The sequence below is a fragment of the Bemisia tabaci genome, chromosome 4 (genome assembly GCF_918797505.1).
Source record: "Bemisia tabaci chromosome 4, PGI_BMITA_v3".
Lineage (NCBI taxonomy): Eukaryota > Metazoa > Arthropoda > Insecta > Hemiptera > Aleyrodidae > Bemisia > Bemisia tabaci.
The window spans coordinates 12,843,755-12,863,961 of NC_092796.1; the positions used below are offsets into that span (position 1 = coordinate 12,843,755).

Below are 20,207 nucleotides of genomic sequence, written 5' to 3' on the forward strand. Positions count from 1 at the left end.
ATCACTTGTAAAAGCCTAGCCTTTTCAGTCAATTGGCATAAGAATAATAAAACCAAAAATGTCCAAATCTCGACTGAAGTGAAAGAAAACAAACTATCATTCAAGCTTGAAATTTCTTGGGAGTATTTTTAAATGCGCAATGAGAATACATGCTAAAGTTCTCAATTGAAAGCTTTAGGTTTACATCATTGAAATAAGACTGGTAAGGAAAGCAGCACCATAAACAAAATTTTTTTATTTGGCTATAGACCACCTATAAATAGCTTAAAAACTGAGCTAACTGATGATTTTGAAATGCTGCAAGCTACTTTTGCACGATTCAATTTTTTGAGATTCAGTCATGTTAATAAACTAATTACATCTATCTGATTTTGGAAACTATACCTAGTTTTACAGTGTATATCAGATGAAATTTTACTCCCTCCTCGGTCCTCGCAGTAAAGGGGAGAAATATACATTTTCTAATAAATAATAATAACGAAAATTGTTTCAAGAAGGAACAGCACGAAAGAAAAAAAGATCAAATTATACTAAGGGTAGGTTGAGAATGAGCTGGGTACAAGCACTTCTTCAAGCAGAACATAGTAGGGCTGTTTCATCTCAGCCTCTACAGACATTCTTTATTTTTGGTTGTCTGTTTCTTTGTTTTTTTGTTCTTTTTTTATATAGCAATGTTCACTCTTTGTTGCAAGAGCGATGGAGTTCCAATCTTGTTTTTAAATTTTCACCTTTTCGATAACATACTGGATTACTAGCGCTTTCACCCTTTTCCTCCCCATCTGCCATATCGACAGTGTAAATCGGCAATCACATATCTCGTTTGCGGTGTCTGAAACTCTCCGCCTCTATGTTATTTTTTAAAGGAGAACAACTTGACATCATGCCTTGAAGTTTTTGCAGAATTTTCTTCGCACAGATGAAAAATCACAGCAGTTTTAAAGAATTGCTGTTGAATAGTTTTTCGTTTAAAAAATGAAACATGCTAGGAAGTCTGCGACGTCGCAAACCGAGTTATGTTATTGTCGACTTACACCGTTGATATGTAACTTTCCCAGTAGACCAGGAGAGATAGTCGGATCAGCTTAGTCTGGATTGAGATTTCTAGGTGTACTCGACGTTCAAAAGAAAGTTCCTTGACACAGTATAACTCCCCAAAATACCAATTTTTAGACGTGCTAGGACGTGGAACTCGAGAGGGCTCCACAGTGTATTCATTTTTCAATACCTACGATTATTGATTTGGAGACATCGTGGCATATTTTGAGCCAACTTAACCTGAACTTGTCTCATATTTTAAGAATAAGAGACTCCTTAACGCGCTGTGATGACGCCGCAGAGATGCGACTATTCATGCTCGATGGACTTCCGTGTTGCATTTGCAAAATTGAAGGCGCGAGGCGTGAACTCGCGATGCTCTGTTCTATGCTCCCGGTGAGATGTTGCTCTGATTCGGAGAAAAGTTAAAAACGAGGCCGGATTACGTTTTCCCTCTATCTTCGGCTATGTTGTTCCCGTAGCACCACCCAAAAGACAAACGGGAAAAAGCACAATATGAAAATATAGTAAGGGAAAGGACGCGCGTTGATGTTGATGACGGCGCACAGTGGATCGAGTCAATTAGAGAGGTCGGACCTGAAATTTTTGACTAAAATTACAAATCCTGATGTTTATTTCGTCACATTTTAAATTTCAAGGGGTGCTCCTAGAAGAAAATTTTCCGAGGAAACCAATGAAACCACTTTCAGAACTTCCAAGTTTTGTGTAAGAAAACGGAGTCATAAGCGTCTAAAGTTTCCAAATTTTGTCCGACCTCGCCTATTAACCTGATCCACTGTGCGGCGCACCGATACGACTCTTCGTGTTTGATGGATGTCCATGTTGCATTTGCAAAATTGAAGGCGCGAGGCTTGAACTCGTAAGGCTCTGCTCCAAGCTGCAATGAGGTGTCGCTCAGGTTCGGGAGAAAAGTTCAACGAAATCGATGCTCCTTACATAGTCTCAGGTCTTGCCCCAGGCGCCATGGGAGAATGAAATAGTGTATTTTCTTCAAAATATACTCTAAAAATGAAGCTCGATTAGTACGCATCGCTTATCATTAGCCCGTTGACACTCGATTTTTCTCATTTGATGTCTGACTCTTTTCCGATGTATTTGGTGACCTATATATAAAGCTCGTACATACCGGCCCCATACTTCCGTGCTAAGGAAGAGGACCGGATGAGCCTTCAGACTTTGTCAAAATTCCTTCAATAGATAACGAATTTACCTACTAGGAAAATTGCGATTATTTTTCTTCAAATTCTTCACACAATTTTGTTCGCAATTCAATCTACGTATCTGAAAATGTCAAGGAAAAATATGCATAACTTCCCTCTAAAATACATGTTTAATCCAGGAAAATTTGGCAACATTCGAATGTTCATACGGCGTTCATACATTTTCCATAGCATGGCAGAAAGCATAACCCGCGGGGCACGTGTTTTTAGGAAGCTTCGGGCCAGTGCTTAGCCATTTAAGGGTTAAAAACCGAGATCACGATGAAGCAGCGTAGGTACCTATCTATATTAGTGATTAATATACGGTTGCACATAATTATTTGACGAAAATAACGACGCACCAGCAACGCAACGCCTTCATCGTGAAATGATACTTCCTAGCGTGCCGCCGCAGCTAGGCCGAACACATGCATCATTTAGAAACCCAATCAACAGTGAATCAGTCGCATAGAGAAAAAAAGGAGGTGTTTGCATTTCGGGCATCTTGGAATTTTTTCAATGACGTAGGTCGGTACGGCGGCTTTCATCATCGATTTTCTTGGAAGTGGTGTAGTTTATGGAAAAAATGCTTTCTACCTAAAGTGTTTAAAATTAGGTATATCATGAGGTGATTTAAGCAAAAAAAAATCGGACGTTATGGTCCGGGTTTCATACTTCGAATTCCGGATTTTGCTGACCAGGTTGTACCGACCTATACGTCCCATGAGGATTAAGGATACACAATCCTCAAGATGCAAACACCTCCTTTTTTTCTCTATGAATCAGTCGAGATTAGTGAGTGAATGGCATTGTATCATGACCCCAAAAAATTAGATTGATGAACAGGGCCGCGGCCCATGGCGGCAAATTTAGGGGGCGGCGTATTTCGCGATTTTTTTTATGTGAAGGAATAAGGCAAATCGGATTCAGAAAAAAATACAAACGAGAAAAGGCGACAAAATCTCTCATTTCCTGAGAGTACAGTAATTTTTCATTGCGTCAAACAGTGCGTCCAGCACCGCTCGACGTGAAACGCAAAGTGCCTACAAGACTGTAGGAATACCTCACGCATTGCGCCAAACACAATGCGGTCAACGTGAAACGCATAGCGCCTACGAGACCGCGTGAATACTTCACGCATTGCGTCCAACACGGTGCGGTCTGCACGGTGCGGCGGCAGACATCAATCATTGAACCACATTTATGTTTGTTCTTTCATAATTTTTTCGTTCATTTCTTATGAATGGAAGGCCTTGCCCACACAGAGATAGGTGTACGGAACTTGACTTTCGCGCAAAGTTCCGTCAAATTTTGCTGGTAGTGTTGACATAGGGATTTCGCAAAAAATGTGTCCAACACGAATAAACGCGTCTTCTGCACCCCTACCCCTCCGTTTGATGGTTTTTATTGATGTTTCAAAACGAACTAGCTGTATATATTCCCCTGCCAAAAACTCAAAGTCAAGGAGAAAACATTAGTCTGTGTTAAGAGAGGTTTAAGTTTATTTTCTACCTTTGAGCCTTACGGAGAAATAAAACTTCAAACCTCTTTTTCTTAGTTGCTACTTTATGTTGGTTGGTTCCTTTCTAATAAACTCGGTCCATTTTACGGTCTGCAATTATTTCAGTGAGCAGGTTCATCAAAGCCCTTCATGTTTCTAGTACAATAAATCAATTCACATCAACTGAACATGTCAATCCGACCATTCCCAAGTAGCCTTTCTCGACGGAAAAATCGGGATGTATTGCGATTTTATCGGCCAGGAACACCAACATCTGCGCGATTATCCTCGATCTTATCGGAATAAAATCGCGATTTTATCGCCCGGCAATTTGTCGCGATATTTTCAGAATAAAAATCGCGATAAATGGCGATTTAATCTCGATTTTATCGACGAAAATTGATCGCAATTTTATTGAGCCAAAAATTGTGATGTGTCGCGATTTAATCGCCATTTATCGCAATTTTTAATGCGATAATATCTCAATTTATTGCCACCGATAAAATCGCTATTTATCGCGATCACTGCTACTCGGATTATTAAATCCCTTGCTCCCTTTTTTCTGCGATCCAAAACGGCTCCGACTCGAATTTAAAATTCCCGCCACGCGCGGAGCCAATTTCCTCGAGTTCTGCCTTGCTGAAGAAGAACGCCTTATGAACATTCGAGAGTTGCCAAATTTCCTTCAATAAAATGTTTACTTTGGAGAGAAGATACGAATATTTTTCCTTAAAATTTTCAGAGACTTTAAGTGAAATTGCGAACAAAATTCTCTGAAAAATTGGAAGGAAAATATTCATGAGTTAACCAGGAAATTTTTGTTTTATCAAAGGAAATTTGGCAACGCCTGAAGGTTCGTACGGCGTTCTTCCTTAGCACGGCAGAGTTCCGGCAAGCTCTCCACCGCTGATCAATATCCGCCCCTCGCGCAGACGTGCGCGCCGCCGCATGAAGCTCATCGGCCGCTTCCAAAACACCGAGAGCTCGCCGGATCACACTGGTGTCGAAAATGTAGTCTCCGCTCTTCCTCTTTTATTTACTCACCGATTTTATTACATATTTTTTCGTTGCAAATGAGCGCGCTGACGTGACGACTTCTGGAGGGAAGAGTCGAAGATGTGCCAGCGCTTGAGCGATTGGAATTATGGCCAGTCTTCCAGTCCTCGGACACAAACGCAACCACATTTGCGGCACCGCGATCATCCAGGTAAGATCCGATTTTCAACTTTTAAACGCACAGTGAGGCGTTTTTTTGACCGGAAATTTAGAGGGGCAGGATAATGGACCACTAGACAAGGTACGAATTCAGCATTCTGATACATGTTTTTTAACCAAAATTTCGCGTAGAACACGGTGCACTCAACGAAAATTACCGAAATCAACTCCTTCCGAAGATATTTAATGATTCTTAATGCGTGAATTCAAACCATCCGCTCATGAAAACTCAATGCTCTACGTGATTCACACCGAGCGCTAAACGTTATCATGACAGTCTCTGCGATATAAAAATCTGGCAACCTCGATCTCAACGCTTTGGCTCAGCTATAGCAAATTGCTTATAGTTTGAACAACACATGGTGGGAAATGAACATTGCTCGTTTGAGAAGCTTGCTGAAACCGTTGTAGTGGGCGATTTGACTCACGTAGAGCTTTGAGTTTCTTGTCAGCGGGCGGTTCAAATTCCTCGTAACCAATGTGAAATAAAAACGTTAATATCTTCGTTAGGAGTTGTTTTCAGTAATTTCCGTTGTAAGAATCGTGTTCTACGTAAAATTCTCGTTAAGAAACATGTATCAGATTGGTTAAATTCGTACCTTGTCTAGTGGTCCATTGGACCGAATTTATCAGAAAGGAACCAACCCACATCAAGTGGAAACTGAGAAAAAGAGGTTTGAAGTTTTATTCCTCCGTAAGACTCAATGTAGAACGTGAACTTTAACCCCTCTTTTCACGAACTAATTTCTGTTTTTCGACTTTCAGTTTTTGGCAGGAGAAAATATGTGGCTAGTGGAATTCAAAAACATTCTTATCTCAATTTTTTCGAAAATATATGGGTTGGTTCCTTTCTCATAAGCTCTGTCCGATCTAGGGACTTGGAGGACAAGGCGCATCAGTGCAGTTTTTGCTATTTCGAGAAATACGTGTTTGAAGTTATGACATTACACGAAACTTTACAGCGGAAAGAAAGTTCAAATTGACTTTTTGATGCTTAAAATTGGAATTATTGAGAGCGAATTTTTCCCAGAATATGCATTAAGACTAGTTTCACTTGAAATTATTAATATCTCAGTTTTTTTTTTTTCAAAAATTGTTTTTATGCGCCTAGTCCTCCAAGCCCCTCAATTTGATACAAACTAGGCATGGAGGCTGCACGTAGTGCTATTTTGCCTTTCAGTTTTCGAGGTAGGCCAGAAAAGGTCCCAAAAGCAAGCAATAGCTCAGGATAATTCAAGAATTTGTGTCTTGCTGTGTCTGTGTTATGATCGAATTCCAAAAGTAGTAAAACCTAGGTTTGATCAGATGCCCCTCTTGTTTAGCCCGGTGATACGATACAAATTCGGGATTTGACGAAGCGGACCTGGGGTTGACCAATGTTCTATTTTGGCTCTCGACTGACTTACCTATTTTCAGAATCAATACACTTATTTTTGAGGAAAATCCATTTATTCCTTTTTCGAATTTACCTGTCAGTCAAGATTTTTTAACTTTTAGGTCTTTTAGACAATTTTTTTTTAAATTTAATTTGTCATCAATGTCACTTTATTTATTTTTCAAACTTAGGTCTCCCACTCATTTTCCAGTCAAATCTAGGTTCGACTGAGGCCTCATTTCGTCGTTTTCCAGAACGTTGCAAATTTGACTCAAAAAGTCGAATTTTTTAAAAGAATAATACAACTGTGCGATGTCCATCCAAAATTTCCTCTAATTTTTCCGCGTAAGATTAGAAGAAAAACCAGTGACATTGAGGCATTGGATGCGAAAAGGGCGCCTCTCGGTTGCAGTGTATCAGAATCTCCTCGAATATTTCATTCATTGTAAGGGACTAGTGAATGCATCCATTTCACGAAAAATGTTACTGAATATTCCTTATGATTCTATAATTTTCTATGGAAGGATTGCTGGGCAAATCACCATTAAATTCTTCTTCGAAGGATTAATTAGCATTAGAGATACTGAAGCTTTGCAATCGAGAAATGATCTTTTCGCATCCAGACGGGTTGACGCGCGGTGTAGCGCAAATGAACACTAGGACAGTCAGTGCGCCTTCAATAACACGCCTAGGCAACACGGACAACCGTCAAGCGAGAATAGTTGCACATCAAGGAGTTCGTTCATGCGGCCTGATGGAGAAGTGATATCAAGTTATGGCTTGTCATAAATTAGCTAACGGCGAGTTGTTTTTTACCTTTGTCCTGATAAACAGGTCGGATGCCGACTGTGGAACGTAAGTGTGATAAGTGTCCTCTTCCTGACCATCTGCAATATAATAATCACGGTTCGGCTCTTCAACGCCACCTACCGGTGCTCCGTGGAAAACAAGCCGCGCAAACACTCTTTCTTCCCAGAATCTAGATATCTTCCTCGACCCACACTCTCCACTTCCACTTCCAGGTATTACGAAAAATCAATCAGTCTTATAACCTACAAGATTTGCATGATTCAGTGTTTCTGAAATTTTAATAGAGAGCGCTTTTTTTTTTTTTTTTGTTTTTTTTGTCTTGTCCTATATAAGATAGTGAAAAATTCATTTTCTGAGGGAATGCTTGATTATATGGACCGACTTCAGTAGAACAGAACCAATTGAAATGTTGGAGGGGAGGGGGGTGAGGTAGGTAGTTTTGCACCTAACTATTATAATCCAAAGTTGATATACCTAGGTATAGAACATATATTTTTAACGCGACAACATCAAGGGGCTAACATTTATCATAACGTCTCGTCCTATGGAGGAATCTAATAGCAGACTGATTTTTCTCGTCCCGGCTAGGTGTGGCTTGGTCTTTTTTCTGCTGATTAAGTCAGTCCAAATAACAAAGCATAATATGATGAATCTATTATGCACTCAACTACTGCAACTGTGAGTTTATGCTTTTTCAACCATGAATTTGAAATATCTTTACGTCTTTCGGTCTATAAAGGCCGATGTGTAAGAAAGATAGGAAATGAGCAATGCAAAATAAATTATAACTAATTTTAATTTATCATTGAACTGAATTACAATAGGAGAAACCCCTTCAATTCGTAAGTAGACAACATACACAACACGTACTCCGATACAATAGCAATAATTTCACCATGTGATTGCAATTTATTGGGACCTGTGCTACTTGGGAAAAGGAGCCAAAGGTTACTCCAACGTTATTTCGATTGCCATCGAAGATGCAGGTTGCAGTGGTATCTATGCGGGCTGATTGTTGAAATTGGTAGACAAAGCTATAGACAAAGATGACAAAAAGGATATGGAGAAATCCTATTGGTTGAAGTGGGTGGTTGCGATGGACATAGAAAGTAGGCAATAGACAAACTAACGGCAACCCACGAGAGACCCTTAAGTTAGTCCATCATTTTCTTCGATAGTCTACACTGTCATGCTAAGGAAAAACGCCGTATGAGCGTTGCCAAAATTCCTTCGACAAATCACTAACTTTCAAGAAAATTTGTGAATATTTTCCTTCCAATTTTGCAGGTAATTTTGCTTGCAATTTGATCTTAAAAGTCTGCAAATTGCAAGGAAAAATATTGACAATTTTCCTCAAAAACAAACATTTTATCGGAGGAAATTCGGCAACTCTCGAATTTGCATACGGCAAGAGCATTCCAATGTCGCTAACCTTACAAACATAAACGATCATCTAAACTAGTTTCACCTCTACTCCCAATAAACTATGAATTCAAGACGAAAATTACCGTCGCAAAGTTTACTTCTTGCACAGAATGTACCTAAGTTGCACAATCCCAGCAACATTGAAATGCTCTTAGTTCCTTTTTGCAAAATGCGATCCAATTGGTTGTTGCTGCAAAAAAATAGTTTCCCACAACCTGCTATACAATGCTCCAGTGACCATGTAAGTTGGCCCGAGCACTAACTTTTCGGGAAGAAAGCCTTTCCCCTACCTGGTTTCTCACTTGATATCCGCCCGAGTTTTGCATATCTTCCGTTTCTCCTCATCGCAGCTTCCATCAAACCGCAATTGCCCGGAAACTAGGACCGCACATCTTATCTGATAAAATCGTTCGCCCTTTAGACCGATTCTGAGGGGTTAGGCTAGACTAGTCGATGAGTCAACTGTTGATCTAATTTCATTACGTGAACGTAGAAGAAAAACGGGGTAAAAAAGCACTAATGTGTGATCAATTTTCAAGGACAATTCTATAATTTCTCCTACGATTTTAAATAGATTAAAACGCGTAATATCCAAAATCTAAGCTCAGATTCGGATTCCTCGTGAAAAACTGATGCGATTTCATGCATCAAATTTTAGAATAGCGTGAAGGAAAGAGGTTTAATGACGTAAAAAAACACTAATGTGTGATCAATTTTAAGGACAATTCTGTAATTTCTCCTACGATTTTAAATAGATTAAAACGCGTAATATCTAAAATCTAAGCTCAGATTCGGATTCCTCGTGAAAAATTGATGAGATTTTATGTATCATATGTTAGAATAGCGTGAAGGAAAGAGGTTTAATGACGTAAAAAAACACTAATGTGTGATCAATTTTCAAGGACAATTCTGTAAATTCTCTTACGATTTAAATAGATTAAAACGCGTAATATCCAAAATCTAAGCTCAGATTCGGATTCCTCGTGAAAAATTGATGAGATTTCATGTATCATATGTTAAAATAGCGTGAAGGAAAAAGGTTTAACGACGCGTATAGATTCCTGTTGAACTACGCCGCCGCGCTTGGTCGCCCGAGATGCAACGAACGGGGAGGCGCCGGCGGCGCTAAGCGTTCGGTTTCGTCCGAGGAATTCCTCACGATAAATTCTTATTCTTCCTCCTCCGCTGACCCACTGAGCACTACCCATGTTGCCACGTTGGATTCATATGCTCGAATCAGTATGTCTACGTTACGTCTCTTTCCTTCACGCTATGCTCGGGTATGATACATGAAATTGTATCAATTTTTAACGAGGAATCCGAATCTGAACTTCGATTTTGGGTAGTTTTAAGTCAAATTTTCCAAATTCGAAAATCTGAAATGACTGACGTGGCTTAAAATGCCATCTCGGCTCCTGTTCGATGGATTTTCCTGAAATTCGGTGTCAGGGTATGATACATGAAATCGCATCGATTTTTTACGAGGAATCCGAATCTGAACTTCGATTTTGGGTATCACGCGTTTTAAGTAAAATTGTTCAACTTCAAAAATCCGAAATGACTGAAGTGGCTTAAAATGCCATCTCGGCTCCTGTTCGATGGATTTTCCTGAAATTCGGTGTCAGGGTATGATACATGAAATCGCATCGATTTTTTACGAGGAATCCGAATCTGAACTTCGATTTTGGGGATCACGCGTTTTAAATCAAAATCTGTCAAAATTCAAAAAATTCAAAATTCGAAAATCCGAAATGGCTTAAAATGCTATCTCGGCCCCTGTTCGATGGATTTTTCTGAAATTCGGTGTCAGGAGGTATTTTTCGACGGGAAACTCGAATTTTTAGTCCATTTTTAAAATTCTCAAATTCAAGATGGCGGACGTGGGCTAAAATGCTATCTCGGTTTCTGTTTGTTCGAGTCTTGTGAAACGCGGTATCACACGGTATTTTTCAACGGAAAACTCGAATTTTTAGTCAATTTTTTAAAATTCTCAACTCCAAAATGTTGGATGTGGCCTAAAATGAGCCCCGGTTCTGGCCTCCGTTTCTGTTCGTTAGAGCTTTGTGAACCGCGGGATCAGGGGTACTTTTCGACGGGAAACTCGAATTTTTAGTCGATTTTTGAAAATTCTCAAATCCAAGATGGCGGACGTGGCCTAAAATGCTATGTCGGCTCCTGTTCGATGGATTTATGGCGCCCCCTTACTACATGCCTACTCTTGTATTTCTGTACAGCCGCAAATTTAGGGTCAAGGGGCGCCTGACCGTCTACGGACCAGGTGGAGTTTTTGTCCTGAAAATTTACCTTTAGACGGCAATTCTCTTTATATTTTGTCTATGGTTTTTATGCCCCCCCCCCCTTTCTCGCGGACTCTCTTTTCACTTTTCTTGCCTCCTTTTTCCTTCCATTTCCCCCCTTCTTCCTTGCTTTCACTGCCCAACCTTGTTTCCTTTTCCTTTTTTCCCCTTGTCCTTTCTTCCCTTTTTTTCCTTTTCCTTTTCCCCCCTTTTTTTCCCTCTCTTCTTCTTTCGTGGCGCCCCCCAAAGGCTGGCGCCCTTGTGCGCCGCACGCCCTGCACACGCCCTAAGTCCGGGCCTGCATACGGCGTTTTTCCTCAGCACGGCAGTATAGGAACCGCTCATTTCAACCAATAGGATCGCTCCATACTCTCCATGTCCTCTTTGTCTACAGTTTTGTCTTTCAACAATCAGCCCGTAGCTGTTGAATTTTATGCCGAACGGCTCAAGGTGGACGATGTGATTGGTTGCAGATCTGAGTTCTTCCAGACGGCGGCATCGGCCACGGGGTCGGCTCCGGGCTTGGGGTCTGGAGCAGGGGTCTTCCATGTGAGTCTGGAGCTGGGCCGATGGGACGAGTCGCGCAAGTACAAGATGCTGGACGCGGCGCTGGTCGGCGAGAAGTACATCAACGCCTCAAGCTCCTTCAGCGTGTGCCTCGCCACCCAGAGCTCCGTCGAAAAGCTCGGCTCCCTCCCCCAGGTCGCTCATCACTGGATCGGGCCCATGTCCGTCGCACTCTTCGCGGCCGGCGACGAGGAGTTCGCACTTCTCCAAGGTAGGATACATAGCGACGGTGAAACTACCAAACCACGTATCTCGGTTTGCGACGTCGCAGACTTCCTGTCATACTTCATTTTTTAAATGAAAAACTACTCAACGTCCAATCTTGAAAATTTCTGTGATTTTTCCTCTTCGCGGAGAAAATTCTGTGAAAATTTCAAGGAATGATATTGATTTGGTCTACTTCAAAAAAATAAAATGCGAGCGTAGATTTTTAAACACCGCAAACGAGATACGTGGTTTGGTAGTTTCACCGTCGATAGCCAAACGCTTCGTATTTTAGGGCCGTTTGGAAAGCGCCAGATAAACCTGCGAGCTAGACGCGCATCTAGACGCGAAAAGTAGGATCCGATCCTACTTTGAGCAGAGGCAGATCAAGCAATTTGGCAACACTAGATTTCCTCTATTTAAACTTATGCTAAATAATCGATTCTTAGCGGAGCACCTGGCCCTTCCAAAATCGATACATTTCCATTTATTTAAACTGAGGAAATTCGGTGTTGCCAAATTGCTGGGTCCGCCAATGACTTTGAGCGAGTTGCGGACGGCGAGTTGCAACTAGAGTACCTGTATAGCGAGAGTATAGACAGATGTGAAACTCCGAAAATCCATCAGGCCTTCACCGATGCTTCCGCGAATAAAGTTAGGGCCCAGAAATGCAGCCAACCTATGAATTTCAATTATCCAGAGCGATTTATTAATACAACTGTTACGAACCATCGTTTATAAAGCACGTATTTGACTTAGTTTTTGCATAAATTTACTCATTTTTGTGGAAGAACGCTCATTTATGTACTTTCTTAGCCATCTTCGTTAGAATTGGAATCTACAGAATGGCAGTGAAATTTTGTGCGTTAGAAGTTGGCTAGACGGGTGGCTGCACTTTTGGGCCCTAAGCCCTCCATGAAGCGATCTGTCCATACTCTCGCTATACAGGTACTCTAGTTGCAACCTGATTGGCTATAGAGATCGCCGAACCGCATAATCCACGTTCAAAAACATTTTAGCTCTTTCATTAATACTGTTACCAATGGAGAGTTGTATTTTATGGTTTATTCATGGGGGATTCTCGAAAAAATTTTCAACGTAAACTAAAACTTATCGTATCCGCAATGAAAAGGTACTCGAGATAATGGGTGTGGAGAAGGACATCGTGCAAGATATCAGGTCCAAGCAGTTGGTCTGGTATGGACATGTGCGAAGGATGGCAGATGATCGGTTGCCCAAGCAGGTCTTCAATTGGGTATTCCTCCCGGAAGGCGACGGCGTGGACGTCCTGTGAAAGGTTGGCGACAAGGGTTGGAGGAGGAGATCAGAAGGTGCCAATGGCCTGATGATCTCTGGGAGGATAGGGGGCAATGGCGATTGGGCGTCGCAGAGCGCGAGGCGGCGCTATAAAAGTGACTTTATGTATGTAACTAAAACTTATATCAAGTTTGAATGCAAAATAAAATATACCGTGCTACAAATTTTCAGTCTTGCCAGAATTTTTCTCAGGATTCAATCAACTTTGAAGTCCACTTTAAAAAGAATCTCTTTAAAGAGAGTCTCCATGTATTTATTTACCATATTATATTTTTGCATGTAAACTTAATGTATGTTTTAGTTTACGTTGACAAGTTTTTAGAGAATCCCCCATGAAAAGACCATAAAATACAACTTTTTATAAATAACAATATTAATGAAAGAGCTAAATTGTTTTTCAACAAGTATTATGCGGTTGTTTTCAATTCGCCTTCAGCTGCGTCCGCAGCAATTGTTGTTACGAATATGTTGTGCGTGCTGATCTCAGCTCATTACATACTTGACTCTCTGAAGGCGTTTTATGTGCGCAAGTAGAGCACTCTGTCGGAGAACAACAGAAGTGAGATTGAATGAATCGCTCAATCCCTACTTCGTTCGTTCGTCGTCAGAGAGCGCTACTTGCGCACATAAAACGCCTTCAGAGAGTCGAGTATGTATTGAACCAAAATCAGCGCGCACAACATATCCATAACAACAATTGCTGCAGACGCAGCAGCAGGCGAGTTGCTCACTTAAAAAAAAGAGTAAGGTAGGTAGTCTGCGTGTATTGAGAGGGTATGTATCGATCGACATGAGTCGAACGAGGAATGAAAACGTGAACTGATCAACATCGATTCAATGGACAAATAACAAAAAAAGCGGATCAAAATCAGTAGTAAACTTGCATTTACTATGAAAATTTCAAGTTGCGATATCTCGTAATTAAGATCAGTCAAGATTTTGATTTTTCGCGATTTTAAGTCCACTCGAACCATAGACTCGCCTCTTGCAACCCGTTTTTGGGTTCATTTTTGTCGCAATTTTTTTTTTACTTCAAGACCTGTCAGATATATACCTTTCTCCCTCCAGCCTCCAGGGAGTGTGAGTGATTTCGCTGAATGAGCGAGTCAACCGCGTCACATGCCTTTCCCGCGAGAGCAGCCGAAAATTTTGCTTGAGACAATTCAGTTTTTTTGGGAGTTTCCCAGGGATCCCCCTCTGAAGTAGGGGGTCCTTCCGAAACCCCAACATGTAGAGGACCTTTATAGGGAGAGTGTGGTCACTGCGGTTACCGCCTCCGATTGGCTCAGCCATCTTAGGCTGAATGGAGCCTTCTAGGGCCCGAAAATGGGGGACGCTGTAAGTAAGTAAATGTCAGTACAAAACGCCTCAATACGTAGTCTTATATTTACGTGTCGCAACGGAAACTTTACTCTAATGCATAATTACGACGCATTTATATAGTTTTACGGCTAATCGTGTGCTATTTTCGTGAAAAATCATCTTGGATATAGTAAGGTCGGCAGCAAGTGCGGTTGGTGATAATTAGGTGCGATAACCGTCCAAAGTTGGCAATGACCCCCCCCCCCTCCTCCCATCCTCGAAAAACCAGAACAAAGCGCCGCCGTTTTTGGGCCTTAAGCCTAAGCCCTTCACGGGGCCCAGCGTCCATACTCTCCCTGTAAAGGCACTCTACCCCTCACTGGAAAAAAAAACACTTTGGATCTAGAGTCCAGACTCTTAAAAACATCGGCAAGAAAAAATACTCTTGATTCAATCAGATTTAAGCTTAAATCAAGATCCAAGCCTCTTAATTTGAGCGGATTTCCTTTTGATTTAAGTTTAAATCTGATTGAATCAAGAATCCTTTTTCTTGTCAATGTTTTCAAGAGTCCGTGTGTTCGTGTCAAGAGTCCAATAGTGTCTAGATCCAATGTGTTTTTTTTTCCCCCAGTGCTGGAGCTAGATTGCCCCCTGTCTTTCTATCCATCACAAAAAGTTCCAGGTACCGCCGATGCTTATTTTCTCCCTTGCGCCTTTAGCCTATGGATGCAATGTTCCAGGGTACGTGAAATACCTGCGGCGGTGCTTCGTGCCGATCTCGGAGCGGGTGGCGTTCCACGTCCTGTTCCCGGGGAGCCGGATGCCGAGCAACTCGAGCGCGGCGCCGCGGACGGAGGGGCTGGACTGCCTGCGGCCGGAGAAGGAGCTGGCGCGGCTCCTCAAGTGGCGCTCGGCCGAGCTCAAGTCCTGGCGGATGCGCAACCCCTACCCGCAGAACGTCCTCCGGAACCTGGCGCGCAAGAACTGCCACACCGACTACGTCTTCCTCCTGGACGTGGACGTCATCCCCAGCCGGGACCTCGCCCAGGGCCTCGACGCCTTCCTGCGGCGGAGCCCGCGGTGTCCGAGGTGCGCCTACGTCGTGCCCACCTACGAGATCGACAACCGCGCCCACTTCCCCAAGAACAAGCCCGACCTCATCCGCCTCGTCCGCAAGGGACTCGCCCAGCCTTTCCACCATAAGATCTTCATCTATAACCAGTATGCCACTAATTTCTCCAGGTAAGAGTCTAGGACGCAGCCCAAGTAGCATTTTTCAATGTAAAAATTGCAAAAAGTAGAGTCCCTTTATACCCAGAGTTAAGACAACTCGATTATCAGCTGACTGGCAGCCGGCCTTGGCTGGCCATGGAAGCCGAAACGAGTGCACCCAAACGAACGATATTGAGGTATAAGGATCAGGAATCCTGCGATGTCTGTCACACAAAAACAACAATATCAACAAATTGATCAATAAAAAGAAAATGAGATTGGTTTGTGAATAATTTCTTAATCTATTTTCATTTTGGACCGATGAAAATAACAATTTACTTTTGATTAACCACAATTAGGTAATATTTTCATTATTCTTGTTCACACTCGAGGTACCGCCATCTTGGTGCACTCGTTTCGGCCTCCATGAGTGAGAACCAATCAGAACTGGATTTTTTTTAAGGCCACTTTCAGCCCAACCAAAAGTGAGTTGTCTTAACTCTGGGTATAAAGGGACTCTAGCAAAAAGTTGAAACTTTTGGTCGATAAGTGGCGATTTTCGGCGATCTGATTGGAAGACAAAGTTGCAACCTGCTGAGATTGCAAAATTGCTGCACCAAAGTTGTTTAAAATCTAAAGATAGGCAACCAGCAATACTTTGAAGTTGAAACATGTTTCAACTTAATTGCAACTAGTTCCGACAATGATAGCTCCTTCGGGGGAGAGAGTAGGCAATCTGCACATCAATCTATTAGTTGCAAGAATCAAACGATTTTGTTGCAAGTTGTTGCAACCTCTGCTACTTGGGAGCTTGTCGAAGAGGGTTAGAGCAAGGGCTATATTTGAGGGGCCAGCGGGCCGATTATCGAAATTGGATAGACAAGGCGATAGACAAAGAAGACGTAGGGAGTATGGAGCTATCTTATTGGTTGAAATGGGTGGTTCCTAAAGACTAAGGGAGAAAATGATGGACTAACTATCGGGTCCCTCGTGGGTTGCCGTTACTTATTGTTAGTCTATTACCTACCTCCTATGTCTATTGCGACCACCCGCTTCCACCAATAGGGATCCCTCCATATCTCTTTTGTCTTCTTTGTCTATAGCTTTGTCTATTAATTTCAATAATCGGCCCGCTGGAGGATAAGGCGCATAAGTGCTGTTTTTGCTATTTCGAGAAATACATGTTTGAAGTTTCGAAATTACATAGATCCTTCCGCCGGAAAGAAAGCTCAAACTGACTTTTTGAACGCGGGGGCCTAAAAACAGTGCAAAAATTCCGATAGACTATGAGGTAAAATGTGGCTTTACAACTAGGAATATCACAAACTTTACTTGAATAACAGTAAAAAAAGTGTTTACTCAGTTTGAAAACCAGCTGTGTGCATTTCTCCAATTTAAATGAGACGAAGGTATGCTTTACCTTATTAAAGCATCCAAAATCGTCAAAATTCTTAGTCGCGTTGGGTTTCTTTTCAGTCTTGCCTGGAAGGAGAGTCCAGGTGGAAGAATGGATCCATAAGAATAGAATATCGCAGAATTAGAACCCAGTTACACATTTCTCGCCAAGTTTAAAAATGTTTTTTAAAAAAAATAAGAAAAAAACCAACGTGACCGAGCGTTTTGTCAATTTTGGATGACTACATCGGAAGAATATACCTCCGTTTCACTTACCTTCAATTATATCAGCATAGTTCTTTATTGTGGTAGAAGGTATGACCTGTAAAAATTAAATACTGAAACAGACGTTGCATCTGACGTTTCCGCTAACCTGTTTCCAGGTGGGAGAACGAAGAGAGTCAAAATACGGATGTTCACATAAGTCACGACGTGACGAATTTTGAATTCTTGTACGAGCCATTTTACGTAGCGCCGGACGATGTCCCGCCGCACAACGAAAAATTCATCGGCTACGGATACACAAGGAACACTCAGGTGGGTCTAGATTATTTGGATTGCATTTTGCAAAAAGGAACCACTAGCATTGCAATGATGCTAAGACTGTGCAACTTCATCCTTTACAATAAAATTGCGGAAATCGTGAAAAACTATGAAATTTAGATGGTAATTTTTGTCTTAAATTTACAGTTTTTAGCGAGTAAAATAGAAACTATTAATGGATAATCGGGTTTTTCCTCCAAGACAAAAGAAGTTGCACAATCTTAGCAACATTGCAATGCTAGTGGTTCCTTTTTGCAAAATGCAATCCATTTTTCCTCCACTTTGTGCGCTCTGAGCATACACGCAAATTAATCTCTCTCATGCATGGATTTGACTGGTCCTTCGAAAATGTCTATGACGCTAAAAAGAGGTGAGGGTTGCGACCTTTAAAACATGACTGCGACCGAAATTATGGAAAATAAAACTTTTCCGGATTTGTTGAATGCAACAATTTGAAATTATTTTGTGCTGGAAGTAAGTGAACAGCGAAATTTTTCCACAAAAGTCGCTCGAATGGTCGTCGATGGGTTTTATGTAATGTTTTATCATTTGAAATGACGATAATTCCAACAAACTGTACAAAAACTTCAAATTCATAAGTTGAAAACCACTGGCGCCCTAGTTTGAATCATCGCGACAAACACAGTGCGGCCGGCACGGGGCTGGCGCGCACGGCACGAAACGCGTAGCAGCGCCTTACAAGACCGCAGGATACTTCATGCATTGCGCGTACCGCACGGTGCTGGCCCGACGCGTAGTAGCGCCTTACAAGTCTGCAGGATACTTCATGCATTGCGCGTATACCACGATGCGCGCTCGTGTCTTTGAAAAGTCTTATTTTCTTGGTGTCCAACCTACCCCGATGTACACCATTTCTGAACAGTGCACACAGCGAGCTTGCAATCCTAGGATCACAGAATTGTACAGATTGCAGGCAACTTTAAGGGCGGTAATTGAGTCGGCGATTTTTCACGAAGATATTATTTCCCTAAAACATGTGAATATCTACGAGAAAAGAGTACTTAGTCCAACATTTAGAAAAGGTTCGAAGGATAAAATGGCGGCTAACTCAAGCTAAAATATAAGTGGCCATTGAGTTTCCATGCTTAAAAAAAACTTTGTGTGGAAATTCGGACGCTGTCAAATGCTTCGTCAGTAAATCGGACCTTTCCAGGAGAACTGTGGATTCTTTTTAAAATTTCACAGATTTTTACTCGTACTTTAATCTAGTGCACCCGAAAACTTTCAGAAAAGATCTAATCACTTTTCACTTAAAAATAAATATTGGCAGGAAAAAATTCAGCAGCATTCGAATGTTCACTTGCACACGTGCACAAGACTGCCATGCTAAGTAAAAACGCCGTATGAACCTTCAGGCGTTGCCAAATTTCCTTATATAAAACGCGAATTTCCTGGTTAATTTATAAATATTTTCCTCCCAATTTTTCAGATAATTTAGTTCACAATTTTACCTATAGATTCTGAAAATTTAAAGGAAAAATATTCATAAATTTCCTCAAAAATGAATATTTTATCGAAGGAAATTTGGCAACTCTCGAATGTTCATACGGCGTTCTTCCTTAGCACGGCAGAACATTCCTCCCCATCACGGCAGTGAAATACCTTGCAACTTGAGATGATACGCGTGTTGCATCCTCGTCCATTTCAGGCGATTTTTCACGTTGGCAAATTTTTATTAGGCTTGTCGACGGTAAAATACTCAAACCACGCATCTCGTTTCCAGTGTTTTAAAATCTCCTCCTTTATTCTTTTAAAGGAGAAGAAATCATAATGATTCCTCGAAGTATCCACAGAATTTTCTACTCACACATACGGAAAATCACAGAAATTTTAAATGATTGACGTTGAGTAGTTTACCATTTAATAAATAAAGTATGACAGGGAGCCCACAACGAGAGATACGTGGTTCGGGAATTTCACTGTCGATTCTTCTCCCCGGCTCAACAACCGATACACGATCGCTCCCTCTGAGGACTGACAAATGAATTCAGCATGTTTTATTTCCAGGTGTATGAGATGTTCGTGGCCGGTTACAAGTTCAAAGTGCTCTCGCCGGTTTTCACTTGTCACTGGGGCTTGGAGAAGAAGCACAAATGGCCGCCTTGGCGCGAGCGGCAAAACTACGCCAATCGAGCCATTTTCGAAGTGTTCAAGCGAGAGATATTTGCTCGCTACCAGAAGGATCCGCTGAATATGATCAAACGGGCGCCCACCGTCTCAAGAATTGCTGTCTCCAAATTTCGGTCGAAAACATAATCAACGTCCGATAGCTATAGAGACAAGAGACCCTCCACTGGTATCTTGGCAATGGTGGAAGCTTTTACTTTCGGGACTTCAACATTCAACTGTTGACCTACCTACTAGGTCGATGGTTAAGGTGATTCGACGGTTGCCTTTTTTTGTGTCAGAGCGACGTGCGATGTATCGCATCGATTCGTTCCATAATTTCAGCTACTTGTCATTTTTTTCGAATTTTGAGATCGCACTTCTGTTGTCATGAGACTAAAGAATTCATGTACCAATTGACAAAGAAATTCAACGTAATAAAGGCAAGGTTTTTTTAGAGGAAAAATATCACATTCGACACTGATATCGAGACTGCACTCGAATGTGATATTTTTCCTCTGAAAAAACCCTGCCTTTAATACGTTGAATTTCTGTGTCAAATTTGGTACATGAATTCTTTGGTCTCATGACAAGAGAAGTGCGATCTCTAAATTCGAAAAAAATGACAAGTAGCTGAAATTATGAAGCGAATTGGTGCGATA

General features: G+C 41.6%; 1 protein-coding gene across 1 annotated transcript; it reads left to right on the top strand.

The window, feature by feature from the left end:
* The first annotated feature begins 4,687 nt into the window (after window positions 1–4,687).
* On the top strand, window positions 4,688–19,969 carry LOC109033418 (beta-1,4-glucuronyltransferase 1). Its single transcript, XM_019046020.2, has 6 exons — window positions 4,688–4,963; window positions 7,181–7,368; window positions 11,352–11,656; window positions 15,009–15,510; window positions 17,259–17,412; window positions 19,447–19,969. The coding sequence occupies exons 1-6, from the start codon at window positions 4,901–4,903 to the stop codon at window positions 19,693–19,695; spliced, it is 1,461 nt and encodes a 486-aa protein (XP_018901565.2). The 5' UTR covers window positions 4,688–4,900; the 3' UTR covers window positions 19,696–19,969.
* The last annotated feature ends 238 nt before the right edge of the window (window positions 19,970–20,207 follow it).